This window comes from Oryx dammah, unplaced genomic scaffold, assembly GCF_014754425.2.
Source record: "Oryx dammah isolate SB20612 unplaced genomic scaffold, SCBI_Odam_1.1 HiC_scaffold_2, whole genome shotgun sequence".
Taxonomy (NCBI): Eukaryota; Metazoa; Chordata; class Mammalia; order Artiodactyla; family Bovidae; genus Oryx; species Oryx dammah.
In genome coordinates, this window is record NW_024070186.1 from 82,684,234 (window position 1) to 82,704,152 (window position 19,919).

The window sequence follows — 19,919 nt, forward strand, 5'->3', positions numbered from 1 at the left end:
CAGTGTTGTCTGCTGAGCTAACAGAAACCTGGGTGTTTTCTATGCCAAGTGAATTCAATATAACCAAACTGTAGAAGTGATAAGGGAAAATTTTGCTTTCTAAAAACTAAAGCTTCAAACTTAAGAAATGCATAAGTTGTACGAGGACTTATGTTAGTGATAATATAATGTTGTAGCACAAGACTAACTTTTCTCAAAAATAATAGAACAAAGGGGTAAAAATTTCTGGAACTGGGCACACAAGATGAGGGGTTCCTAAAACAAAGAAGACCACAGGGTCGGGAGACAGTTTAGTGGACAGTTCTAGTGCTCTGTGATGTGGGCTACTTCCCTTTCTTTCCCAGGAATATAAGCCAGACCAGCTAGACAATCTGTGGGGATGCTTGTTAAAAATTAAGAATTTCAAGATGGCAACAATAGAGTACTAAACCAAGAATGGGACCTTTCTGAGCCCTGGTTTGACCACCAGATTGCAAACTCATGAACCCAGCCTTAAGGAGACTCTACTTCCAAGCTCCTTTGCCAAATTCCTGGTTAATGAATTGTGAGTGATGGGAGAGATGTGTGCCACCTTGGCACAGTGAAGAGCCTCTATCTTCCTTCCTGGTCTCAGTACACATGGAGTTCTTGTGTTGAGTCAGTGAAACCATCAGATTGGAGCAGTCACCATCCTGAGGAGGGCTATTCTAAAGAGTCACCTGGGTCAAGAAAGACGTTCTTGAGTATAAACACACTGAGATACTGGAATTGCTTGTTGTTACAGCATTGGCTTAGCCTATCTTTACTAATACACAGGAGAAGCCAGAAATGGAAGTAAACATCTCAGATCTGAAAAATACCACAAAGGAAAGGAAACCAGAGAGTAAAGAGCAGTGTGATGGTTTTCCAGCATTTGTTTTTCCATCAATGAAATAAGAATTCAAAAATGATCTTTAACATGTTTATAGTTTTATGCTACTTTCCCTCAACTCATTAAAACATATACATCTAAGAAGATAGATTACATACTCTCCTTCTCCTTCAGCCAGGCAATCTCTTGGCCCATTGCCATCCCTGGGATATTCTTCTGATACTTTCAGAAGCCGGGAGAAAAATGCTCTCCTTAGGGCAGTGTTCAGCTCTGTAGAAAGTATCTTATCAAAAAGACTTTAATTTGTCACCATGATTGGATAGGTTTTTGATTCCAAAACCTCCAGCTGATATTATAAGAGTCTTGTTGCTTAAAAAAAAATAAAATAACTGAAATTGGTCCCTTTTGTCATTGTTTCTATGTTATGTAAACTTGGATATCACATTGTCTTCATAGTTGATCCTCATTGCTCTCAAACACTGGGTTGCTGTAAGACACTCCCCTGCCACATTCTGGCATATCAGAGTAGGAGGTCTGGTTTATTGGGGGCCAACTGGGGTCATTTGCCAAGGCTCTCTGCCATATCCGATACTGGCTTTTTGATTGATAGCCAAAACATCTTTTGATTATCATCCACAGGGCTCTATTTTCAATAATGGCCTCCTGCAAAATAAAAGAGTTATTGTTTACAATCAGAGGTTGTTTCCAGAATATAGTCCTCATAAGGCACTACAGCATTGACTGCTTCACTCTAGCTTGACAAAGATCTTGAGTCTCTGCCTCCCAAGGTGATTTCATGTAAGAGGTCAAGGCCTCTCAAACTTTTACATTTAAGAAACACTTCTGGAAGAGAGTTTCTGAAACAGAAACATAGCTTGAAGTAGTCTGCCTCAAGGATGAAATTTCTTTTGAATTTCATGTGTATCTGAAATGTGAAGTGAAAGTCGATTAGTCGTGTCCAGCTCTTTGCAACCCTATGGTCTTTAGAGTCCATGGAATTCTCCAGGCCAAAATATTGGAGTGGGTAGCCTTTCCCTTCTCCAGGGGATCTTCCCAACCCAGGGATCCAACCCAGGTCTCCCGCATTCAAGCAGATTCTTGACCAGCTGAGCCACAAGGGAAGCCCAAGAATACTGGAGTGGGTAGCCTATCCCTTTCCCAGCGGATCTTCCCAACCCAAGAACTGAACCAGGGTCTCCTGCATTGCAGGTGGATTCTTTACCAACTGAACTATCAGGGAAGCAGTAAAAGCATCTAAATTCTGCAGTTTACTCCATATCACATCTAAACATGATTTAATATGCTGCTGCTGATTTAATATAAATGACACTTAAAATGCCAAATGGTATTGACCTTATAGAAGCCAAGTGTATCCCAGCATATCATTGTGTAACCATGAACACAGGTAAAATTGGGAATGTGGGCCACAGTTTTGGAGTTGGACAGATTTGGATCCAAGTCCTATCTCTGACATCTACCTCCTGTGTGCAAATTAATTACCCCATCTGAGCCTCAGTGATTAGAAATAATAATTCTGTCCTCTTAGATTTGTCATTGGGATTGTATGTTACCAGAGAAGGCGATGGCACCCCACTCCAGTCCTCTTGCCTGGAAAATCCCATGGATGGAGGAGCCTGGTAGGCTGCAGTCCATGGGGTCGCGAAGAGTTGGACACGACTGAACTTCACTTTCACTTTTCACTTTCATGCATTGGAGAAGGAAATGGCAACCCACTCCAGTGTTCTTGCCTGGAGAATCCCAGGGATGGGGGAGCCTGGTGGGCTGCTGTCTATGGGGTCTCACAGAGTCGGACACAACTGAAGCAACTTAGCAGCACCAGCAGCAACTCCTGTTACAATGCAGGGCATGGCATGGCATAGCTGCCTCCCTTTATCATTCTTCTGAACTATTCATTTAACAAAGGGTTTGGCATTGCAGCCTTTTTCATATAAACCTCTAAACTTCACCTACAAATATTTCATTGCAATCCTTTTTCTAAGATAGCAAAAGATATGTCTCTTTAAAAACATTTATGTCATGAGTTAAACTGAACCTTGAATAGAGCCCAAGTTATAACACATAGTGCCTAAGAGGTTATCATGTTAATTTCATTGTTTTGTCCTGTGTGGTCACAGAGATAGACCATCTTAGAAATTATCATGAAAGAAACAAAGAGGAAAATATGAGGGCCTAAGAGGTCCCTTAGAATTAGAACTAGTTTTGGTGTCTGTCAGTGGTATTTTTGCTAAACTGAAAGAGTTAATTCTGCAGGATTCTACAAGGAATTTTGCTAGAGATAGTGGTTTCCTAAAATCCACCCATCTTTGACATCTGAGTCCACTGCTTATAGAAATCAAAGAGAAGAGCTAGTCTGAATATTCCTCTAAAAATTGATCATCTGCTAATCAGTTAAATGAGTACATAGCTATCTCATCAGCATCTTGGAAACCTTAGGAAACACCTCGCCAAGGTTTTTTTGTCCTCCTTAATTAACTAGAGAACAGTAATTCTCTTTAGAGCTAGGATAAGGTAGGATCATGGGTATTTAATTAAAGGTTTTAAAATCCAACTTATATCCAGGAAATCTTAGCAGGCTTCAGACAAAACAAATCAACACACACACATACACACAGAGAAAGACTTTTGTGCTCTCCACCATATTTTGAATTTTGTTACAATTCTAGAAATGTGATAATCTATATTACTTTGCTGCTCTGAAAGGGGAAACCAAAGAAAGCACTGAGATATTTGTCTTGTCATTCTACATTGTAAATTAGATACAGAAGGAGAAACAAAAGGAAAGCCTTGATAATATACCATTTCTCTAAAAAACAAACAAACAAGAAACAACAAAAATTTTATCACATGAACTCTTTGACAAACAATTCAAATAATTCATATATATCTATATATACACACATACATATATATACACCTACATATCCACACAAATACATAAGTAATACAAGGAGGGCCGTTAAAGCTGTCCACTTTAGCTCCTCTGCCTATAAGAAGGAGGTTAGATCGTGAGATTAGCAAGTATAATAAGGTCTCATTCAGACTTGTGCATATCAAATTACCCTCTCCGTATGTGGGGTGGGGTGGGGTGGGGGAGTGGGAATGGAGGTGGACAGGCTCACTTCTTAAATTTAAGAATTGAATAAACCTTTATGCTCAGTAGTGTCCAGCTTCTTGTGACCTGGACTTCAGCCTGCCAGGCTCATCTGGTGGTGGTTTAGTTTCTAAGTCATGTCTGACTCTTGCAACTCCATGGCTTGTAGCCTGCCAAGCTCCGCTGTCCATGGGATTCTCCAAGCAAGAATAATGGAATGGGTTGCCATTTCCTTCTCCAGAGGATCTTCCTAACCCAAGGATCAAACCCAGGTCTCCTGCATTGCAGGCAGACTCTTTACCGACTGAGGCATGAGGGATGCCCTTTGCCAGACTCCTCTGTCCATGCGATTTGCCCAGCAAGAATACTGGAGTGGATTGCCATTTCCTTCTCCAGGAGATCTTCCCAAGCCAGAGATCGAACCCACGTCTCCCGTATTGGCAGGTGGATTCTTTGCCACTGAGCCACCTGGGAAGCCCAACTGTATGAGACAAGTTACTATTCTTATCATCATTTTGCAGATGAGGAAACAGAGACTCAGAGAAGTATAGAAACTTAACCAAAATCAGCCAGCAAGAAAGGGTGGAGCCAGGATTCAAAGGCAAGTAATCTACTCTGCAACTATATTCTTAACTGCAAATATACTGAAGGAGAATGGTTTTCTGTAGGGGGATTATGGCAGGCTTTGTTGCTTGATTACCCTACAATCCATTCCTCTTGGCTCCTCCTTGCCACCTTAAAAAAATTATAACTAGTCCAGGACAATTTGTCTAAGTTTTTGGCATAGATCCACTTTACCAGAATCCTTTTCTACTAAAGCTGACAATGAGACATAGTTCTAAGCAATGAGGCATAAGAGGAAGCTCACTGGTGAGCTGCAGGAAAATGTTTTGTTCCCTGATAAAAGGTTCATACTTGTGAGAAAAAAAACTTGCTGGTACCTCTTCTTCCATTTTTTTTTTTAACCTGCATTGAAAACAGACCTCAAACCCAGCTAACACAGTTACATGGGAGCTAAGCTGAGTACCATAAGCAACAAGCACAAATATGAAGGGTCAGGTTCTAAGGATGGTGAGACAGAAGGGTGGAAGAATGCAGATTCCCAATAATGCCAAAGAGACCTAAACTAGATCTGAAGCCACTGGCTTCCAATCTTCTTGCTAAGTGAGTCAATAAATATCTTTATTGTTTAAACCACCATGAGCTGAGCTTTGCTACTTTAACTGATCCATGCATCAGGAAAAATTCATGAACAGGATAATACCACAGCTGTGCCACAGAGGATGGGATGGTATTTCAGTACGTAGAAATGGGGAAAGATGTTTGAAACAGAGGAAATAAAGTGATCATGGACAGGAATAAGATCTACACGTAAGACTATCCCTTAAAGGGCAAGGGCAATCTTTTTGCATCTCCTTAAGAGGACTCTCGTGATGCTCTTTGATTAATCTGGTGGCTTTGGGAATTGTATGATTTAGCATAGGGCTCTTTACTATGGTTCCTGAGTCAGCTGCATCAGAATGACCTGGCAACCTACTAGAAAAACTAAAACTTGTGTTTACTGTAGACCTACCAAATCAGAAATGCGGGTGGCAGGGCTGGACAATCTGTGTTCTAACAAGCCCTCCAGGGAATTCTGATGCCCACTCAAGTTTGGGAGGCCCTGGTTTAGCGTATAGAGAGATGCTCCTTACCCTAATTCTATGTTCTCTCCTGCCACCAGCTCCTGCCCAGCCTTCACTCTGGTCAGTAAAGAAGGCTCTGTGCTTACAAGACACTGCAGGGATGTCAGGCCCCGGGGCCCCCAGCCCACCATGAATCCCCCTTCACTGGAACCATCCTGGGTTTGTAAGAGCAGGATGAGGACAGATGGAGTTTTATAGCTCATCCTCCTTCAAACTGGATGCCTTAACTCTCCCCAAGAGTAAGCCTTAAGAACTGGAGACTTTGTCTGATAGCACTGAAGAAGCAGCGAGTAAAACACGTAGCAAGGGAAAAGAGGCGCACCAGCTCATTTTACTGAGGAAATGGAGCATAAAGAATAAAAGTCCAGAAAAACTTACTGTGAATCTCATTTCCCATCTGTAAAGTAAAAATGATCCAAGTTGTTCAGGGAAAGAGGCTAGACACAACAGGCCACATATCATATGATCCCCTTTCGATAGAATGACCAGGATAGGCAAATTCATAGAGACAGAAAGTAGGCTAGTTGTTACCAGGGGGTGAAGGAGGAAAAAGGGGAAATAAGAAGCAACCACTAATGGGTATGAGATTTCTTTTGGGGTAATGAGAATGTTCTGGAATTAGAAAGTGGTGGTGGTTACACAACTCGGTGAACATACCAAAAAACCACTGAATTGTACACTTTAAATAAGTGACTCTAATATTCGTGACTCATATCTCAATTTCAAAAAATAAATTTAGTTGGCTCTCTATATGTGAATTTTAGATATGCATAAGACCTTATTCCATCCTCCCCAGCCCCACTTTACAGACAGGAAAACTAATGTCCTGTTTGGAATTCATCACAGGGAACCATCATTGCTCATATTGCCAAGGAAGGGAGCCCCTTGCACTGCTGAACCTTTTTGGCTAAAGCTGTTCCTTTTCGGACTCCCAGAGAATGGCCCCCACCAACCCAACCAGGTATCAGCAACTCTAGGGCACTTACCTCCACGACAAGGGACACAATGAAATTGGAGCTCAGCATAATGACAATGTAGACCCTCCACAGGACAGGAGTGCAGAGCAGCTGGTGGGAGATGAAGTATATTCAGTTTGAAGACAAATCATGCTGCAAAAAGTTCATGCTGTTCATAGTGTACTTTTTCATAGGTTTCAAATTACATATGTAATAAACCCATGCATAGATGTGTACATTGTATTACATTTATATACATACATATACATTTTATATACATAAGTATGTCTATGAATCAATGCACAGAAAATATGGAAGGATTATACTCAATGATTCCAATAACTTGGGGACCGATTGTTGCTTTATCTTCCTTCTTTTTACCTCTCTGTAATTTCTAAATTTTCTAAAATAAATTTGGTTATTTTGCAAAAAAAAAAAAAATAGTAAAAGAGTTTTTTGGGGTTTTATTAAAATTTTTATTTATTTGGCTGCATTGAGTCTTAGTTGTAGTACATGGAATCTAGTTCCTTGTCCAGAGATTGAACCCAGGCTCTCTGTACTGGGATTACAGTCGTAGCCACTGGACCATCAGGGAAGTCCCCAAAGTGTTTCTTGTTTACTTGCTTTGTTTCATTTTTACGAGGGAATACAGGAATGTGGCTCTACTCCCAGGAGATTCTGAGGGTACACTTGTCAAACCTCTTCTCTGTGGTGTCATACCTCCCTTCAGTTGAGTCCTGGTTTGAGCCCTAAGTCAGGGCTTCCCCCTCAGGACTGTGCGTACAGCTTCCCAGGCTGTGTCATGACAAGGCTTCTCACCAAGGCAGAAATCAGGGATGAAACAGATTGTCACTACTATCTTTTGCCCCTCTTTGTCTCTGTCTTCCCTAATCCCTCCCCAGGCACATAATATTTACATATTCATGTTGAATGGTTGAACAAATGAATGAATGAGTGAATGGAAGCCAAGTATACTCTTTATACCTGGCACTGCCTCATACATTGCCTTATGCTTTGGTGAGGATAAAAGCTGTACAACTCCATGAAGGGCAGGGATATTAAAATTCAAAGTTCAAATCCATTTCAAGGAATTTCTCTTAGAGATATACATGGCTGAAATAATATATGTGTAAAGTTATTTTATTTATAAAATATATATGTGTAAAGTTATTTTATTTTGCTGGTAATGGTAAAAAATTAGAAGCAGTTTAATGTTTGTCAATAGAGGATTCATATAAATTATGGTATACATAAATAGACATTGAAATATTACATTAGCATAGAAAAGAATAAGAAAACATTATGTGCTCATGTGCAACAATCACCAAAATATACTGTTACATGAAAGAGCGAAGTGTAGGATCGTGTTTGTCTTCGTGGAAGCCATGAAAATGCTTCACCTGGATCTCCTGCTGCTTGGAGGATAAAAGGCAAACACTCCAACTCCCACCGTGCTTAGAATCTACCACCATGCTCAGCCTGTGACCACACTCTGCATGCACGGTCGGCTCAGAGTTAGTAAGTGAGGACACCAGGGCTGCTACTTACACTCATTCTTGTGAGACACCTCTGATGGGCAACTTTGGCTTGACTTTCCTGGAACTGTGCTGCAGTCTGAAACTTGACTCATTCAGCTCACCTTCCATCCCTCTGTCCTTCAGAGGGATCAGACCCATATCATAGTGTGGCCCCCTCCCCATCTCCACTGGCTGCCTAATCTCTTTCCTCTATGGGTAATTTCTCCAACAACTTTCTTGTACATCTCATCTCACCTGGACATCTCCGTATCAGAAAATTTGGACAAATGTAATAGTTTGCTATTATTTGTGTAAAAATGTGGTAGAATATACCTATAAGAAACCTGTATATTATACACATATATACCTATATATACATGTGTATAATACATATCCAAAAGTATGCAAAGTAACTGGTGTTATAAGTTGTCTCCAGAGAGAGGGAATGGTAACCCGGAAACAAGGATGACAAGGAAGATTTTCACTACACAATTTCTCTAACTTTTGAATTTTAAACTACGAGAATGTTTTCTCCATTTTAAAAAAATTATGAATTTTTAAAAAAATGAGCAATAACTAGGTTGCAAAGCAGCATGACTCCATTTAAAATAAAATAAACTTCATAACTCAGTCAAATACGCATTTATAATATATGAATTTTCAAAGATGGAAGGATCCACTCAAAATGTTATAATTTTCCTTACCTGCATAGTTTCATTTTATAAAATGTACCCATAATTTTATGAAATAATAAAAATTTTATTTTAATGTGAGAAATAATTCTTTGCAGAATCTTTTGAAGTCATGCAAAAGAGTCTTCACTATTTTGTTGTTGTTTAGTCACTAAATTGTTTCTAACTCTTTGAGATCCCATAGACTGTAGCCTACCAGGCTCCTCTGTCCATGGGATTTCCCAGGCAAGAATACTGGAATGGGTTGCCATTTCCTTCTCCAGGGCATCTTCCTGACCCAGGGATCAAACCTGTGTCTCCTGCATTGGCAGACAAATTCTTTACCGCTGAGCCACCAGGGAAGGCCCATTGTTATTAAAGAATATAACTAAATTCAACATGTCCTAACCTGTAACTTCTTCAGGATTAAGGAATTTTAACCCCCTTAGAAGGCCGGTGGGCAAAGACTATTTATCTCCATGAGTACCTAATCTAGTTCATGAATACAATTGCACTGTTAATATAGTAATACAATTATAAAAATAAAAAACTGAATGTAGATATTAGCATATATGTCAGATGTCACTGTGGGCTTGTGAAGGTATTGCTGGTTTTGAATGCACTATGTACTTAAAAGGCTTGTCTACATTTAGGAACCTGATCTGCAATGATCAGTCATCAGTCATTGCCATTATGTACCATTCACTATGCCAGGCACTGGACATACAAGAATGAATAAGATGGTATCTTGGCCCTCATGAAACTTATCTTTGAGATGGAGAAGCAGACAGGAAATTTTGCAAAGAACTAAAACCTCAGTTCCTTTTATCCTCTCTTCTGTATTCTATTTATTGGTCTAAAAGACATTTATTAATGGTTAACTTCTAATTCAAAAGAAAAAAATTAGAATAAATCAAAATATACATTTTCCCTTGCTTGACTATGTAAAATTTCTATCTCTTATAGAGTTTCAAAATTGTCTCAAAATTACAAAATGTAGGAGAGTTCTTGAGATAAGATATGGATCTTTGAAAAGTTTTGACTACGTTTAAGTATGTACGTACAGAAAAAGATATTTTAAAGACGTTTTAAAAAGATGTAAATACAGATTTGAGAACTAACCCCAAAATTGTTACAGGCAAAACTGTTTAAACAGCTTCAAAACAAAACCATTTAGGAAAAATTCTCTCACATTTGAAAAAGGAAATGTATAAATAGAATTTCCAATCTTACAGGGATCTTTCAAAAGTAAAGTGTTCAATGTTTTTTAAATACTTGAAGTCAAGACTAAACAGAATTTCATCTCCTGACTAGTTTAAATTAAAAAGTGAATAAATTCAGCATTCTTTTTAACCCTCCCATCTCAAAAGAATAATAGCTGTCGAGAATCCATGTCAATTGCAATTGCAGCCCAGTTTTTGAAGTCAGGGTTTTATATAACTATAAAATATCACCATATCCCAGAGATAAGACTTACATCCAGGCACCTATATAATTCTGGAATATCAGCAAATAGAATGAATAGACACACACTCAGCTGTACGACCAGCACAAGGACAAATATATCTGAGGAAATAAGAATACAAGTTATCATTTAGAGAAATCTAAGTAGAAAGTCTCACATCCATTGACAGACATATACTGATTAACACTGATTAGATTTACATGATTTCTTCATCAAAATATGCATAATAGATGAAAAGTACTCATTTCTATGAAATGAGTCTCACTCCTACAATTTTTTGCATGCCCTTGAGTTAATTGGAAATTTTAGCATGCTTGCTATATGTTTTAATTAATAAAAATAGGAAATAGTAACATACAGGGTAATATTGACAAAATATGTTTTAAATAAATGCCTTGGGGATATCCAAGTATCTGAGTCTCTTTAATGCAAATCATTTGCAAATACAAATCATTTTCTGGAAAAAGGGAGGGCTGTAAATAAACAGGACAGCAGCAGCAGGAAATGTTTAAATTGCAGTCATGTGGAGGTCAGCATTCCATGGCTTCCTCACCCCAAGAAGAGCAAAATAACTTTCTTTGAACAGATTTATATGAGGATATTGATTTTTCAAATTGTGCTTCTAAATTTTCCCACTTCGGTGGGGGGGTGATGCTATATAAATATATGTCTCTTACCAGATCACTCGTCTCCTAACATGCTCCCTCACCCCCAGTCCAGACTGTAAGGAGATGAGAGGGACTTTTGTCATCAGCCTCAATGATCTATAGTCAAGATCCCCCAGGCTGAACATGCTCCCAGAACTGCCAGTCACAGACCACCTGACTATTGTACAGTACATGTCAGTAGACATGTCCAGTTGAGTGCTATAATCCTTCCTACCTCCTCTGAGATGAATTCTGATAAGCAGAGAATTAAATGCGTCTTCCCAACTGGTGGTAAAGAATCTGCCTGCCAGTGCAGGAGATGCAAGGGACGCAGTTTCGATCCCTCGGTCAGGAAGATGCCATGGAGAAGGAAATGGCAACCCACTCCAGTATTCTTAGCAAGCATATCCCATGCACAGGGGAGCCTGATGGGCTACAGTTCACGGGGTTTTACAGAGTCAGACACGACTGAGTACACACGCACAAGGTCCCCAATTTGGAGTAATCCCATGAAAAGATACCTAGAGACACTTCTAGTGAGGGGAAGAGGTGGATTAAAAAATTCCAGCATTTAATGTAGCTTTGACGGAGGTAGCAAAGGATTAGGAGATGAGGCTGCATGTGTTTACAGAGCCCTGGAGTGGAAGTCAGAAGACCCTAGATGAGCACCAACTCTGCAACTGCACCTTGAGCGAGCCAGGCATGTCTGTTCTCCTCTCCAAAGAATGAGCTCTCTCCTCTGATTCGGTATAATTCTACTCACAGTTTTTGTATGTGGGCTGCCTGAATGGTTTTCCTTTAGAGAAGACAAGAGCCACAATGATGCAGTTGATTGTTCCCAAGAACCATATAGTAGTGTTCTCAAAACTTGTGAAGACACCATTGGTTCCATTCTTTACTGGAGCAGTTGGAGAAATGGTTAACTTTGAAATGGTGTCATTTTGCACTGTGCAGGCACTAAAAAGGAAACCAAAAAGGCTAATGAAGTGAGACGACAAGCCCTTCTGAAGCATATGTATTTACATGACTCTGTGCCCCCCAAGGCTTCTATAATTGCCTACACTTTGGGAAAGAATATACTGAAAAGTACAACAGGAAGAAATCAGCATGTGTAGATCTGTATTTTCGGTAGATGAATAGATGATAAATAGATAAATAAACAGGTTCAAAAAGTTACTTATTCAATAAACTGGGCATGAATCATGTATTAAACCTATGTGGGAGAATAAAATGTCAGTCATGACTCTTTCCTCTGTTTGCTTAAGATTTATGAACATTTATAAGAACGGTGACTGTACAGTTGATTGTCCAACAGGCACAGATTTCAATGGGAAAGGAAAAAATTTAACCATTTCATTGGATTGTCAAGCTTAAAATAGCGCTGCCTAGCTAAACCACAATGTATGCTCACCTTAGATATAAAAGATGGTCATAGTTCACTATCATACAAAATGAGTAAAGAGAAATACCAATGAACGAAGCTACCAAACAGAGCTACAAAGACAGACACTCTGTGTGCCAAGGGCATTAAAGAAGCCAAACCCTTTAACAGAATGAAGATCCATTTGCCTCTCGACATATGGGCCAGGTGATGTTTGATAGAAATTGGAAGGCGAGAATCTAAGGCTGTGATCATACCTGTGCATCCCCATGGAATACCAAGGCTGCCTCTGAACCAGAATGAAGCCCACAGTGTGCATGGCGAGGCTAAGAAGAATGTTGAGAATCACGGAGAGCAGCAGAGGCGGGGAGATCAGCCGTCCTGCTGGTCTGAAAGGCACCAGCTTGGGATAGGCACCGTTCAAATTCACTACAAGATAAATTCAGGTTTTATATGGTATATGACAGGAGGCAATTTTTGTATTCTTCATCAGAAGTATGGATAACTTCTTGGTCCCACGTGTTTGAAGAAACTGACAAATTGGAATATATCACAAATGGAAGGAATAAAACAATGAATGTATGGAAACTTAAGTCATATGAGGAATTCTTGAAAGAGAAGACATAGAACAACCACAAGATACCTTTTTTTTTCCCCTAATGAATAAGCAAACTATTAAATTATAGATGAGGAAGTGATGAAATGAGCACTCTCATATACTGCTTGTGGAAACATAAATTGACACAAAAATACCTTCTGCAGGGCAATTTGGCAATAAATATGAAGAGACTGAAAAATGTTTATAACTTGTGACATAACTATTCCACTTCTGGAAATTTATCCTAAGCTAAAAAAATAGAGATATAGGAAGATGTTCACCACAGCATTGTTTACAATAAACTGTGGTACATCTCTACAATGAAACAACATGTAATCACTAAGAAGTAATGTTTTCAAATACTAATAGCAAAACAAGGCATGACATTAGCAAAATGGCAGATTAGGTGGTTCCAAGATCTTATCCCTCCACAGAAACACTGAGAGACAAAAGGAAGCTGTCAGAACCAGCCTTGTCAGAACTCTGTAAAACAGACAAAAGTCTCCAGCAACCAAGCAGATGCTGAATCAAGAAAAATATAGCTTAAAAATGGGAGGAAAGCTTTGTGCCATTTTCTACTTGCCATTGCCCCACTCCCTCCTTAGTTTGCTGGCAACCATGATCTAGGTTGTCTGCATTCCCAGCAGGGGATCCTGGTCCCTGGTTATAGAAGGGAAAAGCAAGCTTTATAGACAAATTATTACATATACCTGTTCTAACCTGTCTGGGGACTACCTGGGGACTGTGCAAGGGGTTCATCTCTCTTTCATCTAATACAAAACTTAGTAAAGGCAGAAAAGCAGCATATACTCCTTGAAAATATTGTAAGGCTAACAAGCAACCCACAGTCACAGGGAGCAAAAAATTGCAGTTGAGACATAAAATAACCATTTGTGGCTTAGAAAGAAAAGTTAAGGAGCGTTTATTTGGAAAATTATAGTATTCAAAAGTACTTGTGCCTTTGGAGAATGTAGAAAGTCATGTGCATGCCAAAATGAATGGTCAGGAAAGACCAGAAAAGACCCTCAGTTTTTAATCCTGAATAATCACTCAGCTTAGCACAAGCTTGGTACTGTGTTGAAGTGCCTCAGTACAGAACCAGTCTGCAATACTGGGAGAGGTGTTTCTTTGTTCATGTCATGGAATTCAACTCATGGGTATTTCTATCAAAATATTAGTTGTACAAAAGCTAAAGCAATAGAGATTTTATTGACTACATGTGACAAATGATCCAAATCTTTGAAAAAATAGTTCAGAAAAGTTACTAAATAAATGGAGGACTACAGCCATCAAAAGGCAGCAAAACAAAAAACATCAAGACCTAGGGAAGGGAAAGAATCTGATTTCCAGAGTTACAACATTATAATATTTAATGGAATAAAATAAACTGACAGAAATTATTTCTGAGAAAGCCCAAACATTGGACTTACTGGGAAAAGACTCTAAAACAACTGTCTTTAATATGCTTAAAAAACTAAACAAAGTCAGGCAAATAATATATGAGCAAAAGGAGGGTATTAATAAATAGAAATTTTAAAATGAAGCAAAAAGACATTCTTTTTAAAGAACGCTTTTAATAACTTCTCTTTATTGACATGCTCATTTTTGACATCAGTAAAGGTAATTACTTAGACAAATATAAAATCCTATATTATTCCAATTTTGTTTTTTAACCTCAGTTTTTAGTCCTACATGATCTAAAAGACAAATGCATAGAAATAATTATATATGTTATTGAGCACACAGTGAACAAAGATTTAATTTGTAATAACCATATAAAAGGAAACAGAGCTATAAAGCAGCAGTTTTTGCCTGCTACTAACGTTAATGTACCTATTCAACTAGATTGCCATACGTTTAGCTTATTACATGTAATCCCCATAATTACATATTATATAATAAAAGACCTACAGTTAGCATCACACTCAAGGGTGAAAGATTGAGAACTTTCCCCTTAAGATCAGGAAGGAAACAAAGTTGCCCACGTTCACCATTGCTATTCAACATTGCATTGGAAATTCTATCTAAAGCAATTAGAAAAGAAAAATAGATAAAAGTCACTCAAATTGAATGAAAGAAGTAAAACAATCTCTACTCACAGGTGATATGATCCTATATTTTGGAAATCCCAAAGAATCCACATGAAAACTACTAAAGTTAAAAAATGAATTCAGCTATGTTGCGGGATCAATACATAAAAAAAAAATCAATTGTGTTTCAACACATCAACATAAATGGATAAACAAGATGTGATATATACATATATATACTGGAATACTATTCAGCCATAAAAGAATGAAGTCCTAATGCATGCTACAACATAGGTGATATGAAAGTATTATGTTGAGATAAGCCAGAAACAAAGGGACACATATTGAATGGTTCAACTTATTTGAAACGCTTTGATTTGGCAGATTTATAGAGACAGCGAGTAGAGCAGAGGTTATGAGAGACTGGGTAGAAGGGCAATATGAATTATTTCTTATTAGGTAAAGAGCTTCTGTTCGGGATGATGCAAAATGAGAAATAGATAGTGGTGACTGTTGAACACTGTTGTGAAGGCAATTAATGTACCTCAATTGTATACTTAAAATGGTGAAAATGGCAAATTTTATATTATGTATAATTTAATACAATCAAAAGGGTTGAAAATATTTAATGACATTAAAAAGTGGGCATAAAGGTAAACAGAAAGAATGAGGATGCAAAACAATATAGGAAACATAATTCAAATACATGCATATGTATAGACATATATATGATTGGAAGGAAATATGTCAAAATGCCTCCATTGGTTAGCTCTGGATAGTAGAATATAAGTGGGTTTCTTCTTTGTTATATCTTGTAATGTTTTCCATTTTATTTTCACAATGAATTATATTAATCAATCATAAAAACAGTAAAGAGTCAAGTATATTTATCAAAAAATAGATAAAAATCTGGAAATATTTGTTATGGGCAAGAGAAGAATCACAAAAGAAAATGAGAGCTGTTTTCAAATATCTGAAAGACTATTTCAGCAGAAAAATCAGATGATTCTCTGTCTTCCCAAATGGCAAAACTGAGAACTGAGATGGGTGAAAGTTACAGAGAGACAGAGCTGGCTTAATGTGAAGGATTACTCTGTTAACAGTAAGGACTGTCCAAGAATGTTCTTATGGTAGATTTAACAAATATTTAATGAGCTCCTTTGATGTGTCAGGCACTGTTAGAAGTACTGGGAATACAGCAGTGATCAGGGTAGATAAGGTGCTGTTCTCATGCAGTGTACACACTGAGAGAGGGAAAGCAGGCAAAAACAAATAAAAACAGGGATCAAGGCCATAATTTCAGATTGCAGAAAGTAGCATGAAAACGATAAAGTGGAACTAGTGATGGAGAATAACTGGCTGGTCACTGTTTAAATGACCTTTCTGAGGTGGTGACATTTAAGCTAAGATCTGACTCTAAAGAAAAAGCCAAAGCCACAGGCAGTTCTACTGGGAGAGTATTTTAGGCAAAGAAAATAGAAAAAGAAAAACAAAAAGATGCTGAGGTGACTACAGCTGGCAATGTTCACAAGAGAGAAAAACCAGGGTGTCTAGAACAAGGACGTGAGTTGCAATATGGTTAGAGGTGAATTTAGAGAAGTAGGCAGGATCCAGATCATGTAAGATTTCAGACTTGGTGGAAATAGAAAGGATGACAACAAAGTTTACATGTAAAAGAAGTTAACACTTTTACTACTGTGTAAAAGGTAAATTGGGGTGAGGAGAAAGCAGCGAGAGTGGAAGCAAGATCAATTGTGAGGGTTATCACAGAAATCCTTAAGTGAGGTGACAGGGCTTTGTGACGGTAGCCACACTGGGGATGGCGGGCAAGGATGCAGGATATTTTTTGGAGGCAGAGCCAATAGGAATTGCAGATATATTATATGAAAAGGTGAAGAAAAAAGGAAAATTAAGGATGACTCTGGCTCTTCAATTTTAAAAACTTGCTAGATTGTGGTATTATTTTAATAGAATGTAAATTTCATGAGGAAAATAATTTTTATTTTTTTTTCCACTGAAGTATTTCAGTTGCCTACTACAGTAAGTAGTACAAACCAGATACTCAGTAAATATTTGATAATTTGTTGACTCTCAGATCTGATGCAATAAAATGTTCTGTTTGGGCCTGTAAAGTCTCCATACTGTTAAATAGCTAAGATTAGATGCTTAGCAGCTGCATTTCCAGAGCTTGGGATAGACATCAAGGCTTAGAGACACAAATCTGGGATTCATCATCATATGGGTGACATTAAATTCATAGAGTTGGTTGAAATCACTTCGGGAGATGGTGTAGATTGAAAAGACAAGAGAACCTAAGAACAAGCAAGCCTTGGAACATTCTGAAAGTCAGAGCACAGGTAGGTGGCACAGTGGTAAAGAATCTGCCTGCCTATGCAGGGTACGTAGGAGTTGAAGGTTTGATCCCTGGGTCAGGAAGATCCCCTGGAATAGGAAATAACAACCTCCTCCAGTATTCTTACCTGGGAAATTCCATGGACAAAGGAGCCCGGCAGGCTATAGTCCATGGGGTCGCAAAGAGCTGGACATGACTAAGCACGCATAAACACACACACATACTTAAAGAAGCAGAGAAATGGGGAAAGAAATGGCGAAGTTGTATTCTTTAAAGGGACAGATAATTCAGGAGTAAGTGGCATCACAAAAACCAAGAGAAGAAACCTTTTAAAGAAGGAGAGTGCTGTTGAGAGATTCAAGTACAATGAGGAAAGAGAAGTGATCAGTATTGTTGACAGCAAGGAAGTCCTTGGTGGACTTGGCAAGAGCAGTGTTGGGGAAGTGGCTGCAGAGGTGTAGATAGAACACAACAGTTACTCTCCTTGAGCATGTTCTCTGAAAGCAGAGCTTTTGAACAAAAGTTTTTAATGATAAGTTGGTGTGATAGCTGTTAATATGATGATCAGAAGATATTAGAGGAAATAGTGGAAATAGTGTGAAAGCAAGACCAGGAGCCATGTGGAAGTGGCAATCTAAGACTGGTACATCTTTTTAAATGAAGTATAGTTGATTTACAGTGTTGTGTTAGCTAGTTCAGCAAAGTGGTTCAGTTGTACACACACACATACACATATACTTTTAAAATTCTTTTCCATGATAGTTATTATAAGATATTGAGTATAGTTCCCTGTGCTATACAGTAGGCCCCTGCTGTTTACCTATGTCACATACAGTAGTGTGTATATTCTGGTATTTTTGAAGGTATGAGTAATGTGGACCCTCCCAGCCAGTGGTGGCTAGGGCCGCTCATACAAGACCACAAGAGCCACCTGTGGTGAAATTCAGAAGTCAGCTATTAAACACAGCCATTATTAAAAGAAAATTATATAAAAGAGCAAGTAAATAAATATCTTAAAAACAAAGATAATGAATACTCAAAACTGAGAACGTCGTAATGACATTCTCTCTGTTCTTGAAGTTAACAACAGAGATTGAACTTAAAAATGTGTCTCTTAAAGTAAAATAAAAAATAAATAAATAAATAAATAAAAGTGTGTCTCATCTGTAGCCATTACATCATGAACACTTGTTTTTTAACTGAGGAAATATCCTTCCAGTTTTCAAGAATGATTGGTCAAATTAGCAAACGAGATGCTCACATGACTGATGGGATGTGATTAAAGTTTAATCACATGATGATTAAAGTTTCAGCATAAGGCTTTGTTGTTTTGCTCATTCAGGAAAAGAAAAACATCAACCAACTATTGATGGTTTATCAACCATCACATTGGAACTATTTCAGTCATCAATCACAACCTTATAGTGACTCAGGATACAAGATTTTGATGAAACTCAGTTAAAGCATTCTGTGAGAATCAACTGGTTAAATGGAATTTGCAAGAAAGAGTAATGTATATTTTATTATTATTTGTTAATTGTTCTCTACTTATTTTCCTTTTTTAGTAAAGCTTATAGTAAACTTATATGCATGAAAGTGATAGTCCCTCAGTTGTGTCTGATTCTTTGCAACCCCATGAACTGTAGCCCACCAGGCTACTCTGTCCATGGAATTCTCTAAGCAAGACTACTGGAGTGGGTAGCCATTCCCTTCTCCAGGGGATCTTCCTGAGCCAGGGATTGAACCTCCATCTCCTTTATTGCAGGCAGATTGTTTACTGCCTGAGCCTCCAGGGAAGCCCAAACTTATATGCATATGTGTGTGTGTGTGTGTGTGTGTGTGTGTGTGTGTACATGAAGTGAAGTGAAAGCCACTCAGTCGAGTCCAACTCTTTGCGACATCATGGTCTATACAGTCCATAGAATTCTCCAGGCCAGAATACTGGAGTGGATAGCCTTTCCCTTCTCCAGGGAATCTTCCCAACCCAGGGATCCAACCCAGGTCTCCCTCATTGCAGGCAGATTCTTTACCAGCTGAGCCACAAGGGAAGCCCAAATATATACATATATATATACAATTTTTGAAGAGCTGGTTGTTAAATATTTGCCAGGAAACCACTGCCTCCCACCAAGCAACAGCACAGGTTCAGAATCCAAATCCATTCCCTTGAATGTTAGAATCTGGCCAATCAAAACAAAATGACAGTAGAATTAGAGATGGCAGTAGACAAATTTGGTCTACTCAACTATTTGGGAAGTTTGACAATAAAAGGGACAACAGTTTATGGTGGATTTTGGGTCATGGAAGAGCTTTTTAAAGAAAGAAGATACAAAAATATATATGTATACACTGACTGGAATGATCAAGTAGACCAAAGAAAAGTTGATGGTGGAAAAAAAGATTTTTTACAGAAACAAAATCCTTTAGGAGGTAGGGGGAGGTAGGATTAAAAGTACAAGTGGAACTGGTGGCATTCATATGTAACAGAGAAAAGCAGAGAATATGGTCAAGATGATGGTTAGTGGTCAGGTTGGGAAAAAAATCCCACATCAGGAAAACTGGGGAGACAATTCATATATTATTGATAGTTGGAGGTGGTGGGTGAGAGTAGCGTAATGGCAAGATTACATTTAATCTCTGTTCTAAATCCTGAG

At 38.4% G+C, this 19,919-nt stretch overlaps 1 protein-coding gene across 2 annotated transcripts in view; it reads right to left on the bottom strand.

Annotated features, from left to right (window-relative positions):
- Positions 1-875: 875 nt before the first annotated feature.
- Positions 876-19,919, bottom strand: part of ATP13A4 (ATPase 13A4) — a 122,592-nt gene continuing 103,548 nt past the window's right edge. The window contains exons 26-30 of one of the 2 annotated variants that reach the window (XM_040267519.1): positions 12,542-12,713; positions 11,667-11,860; positions 10,269-10,357; positions 6,634-6,714; positions 876-1,513 (exon numbers count right to left, since the gene is read on the bottom strand). In XM_040267519.1, coding sequence (XP_040123453.1) covers positions 1,301-1,513; positions 6,634-6,714; positions 10,269-10,357; positions 11,667-11,860; positions 12,542-12,713 — 749 coding nt within the window. In that variant the 3' untranslated portion in view covers positions 876-1,300. The remainder of the gene's footprint in view (positions 1,514-6,633; positions 6,715-10,268; positions 10,358-11,666; positions 11,861-12,541; positions 12,714-19,919) is intronic. The other variant, XM_040267520.1, reaches the window with a different exon arrangement.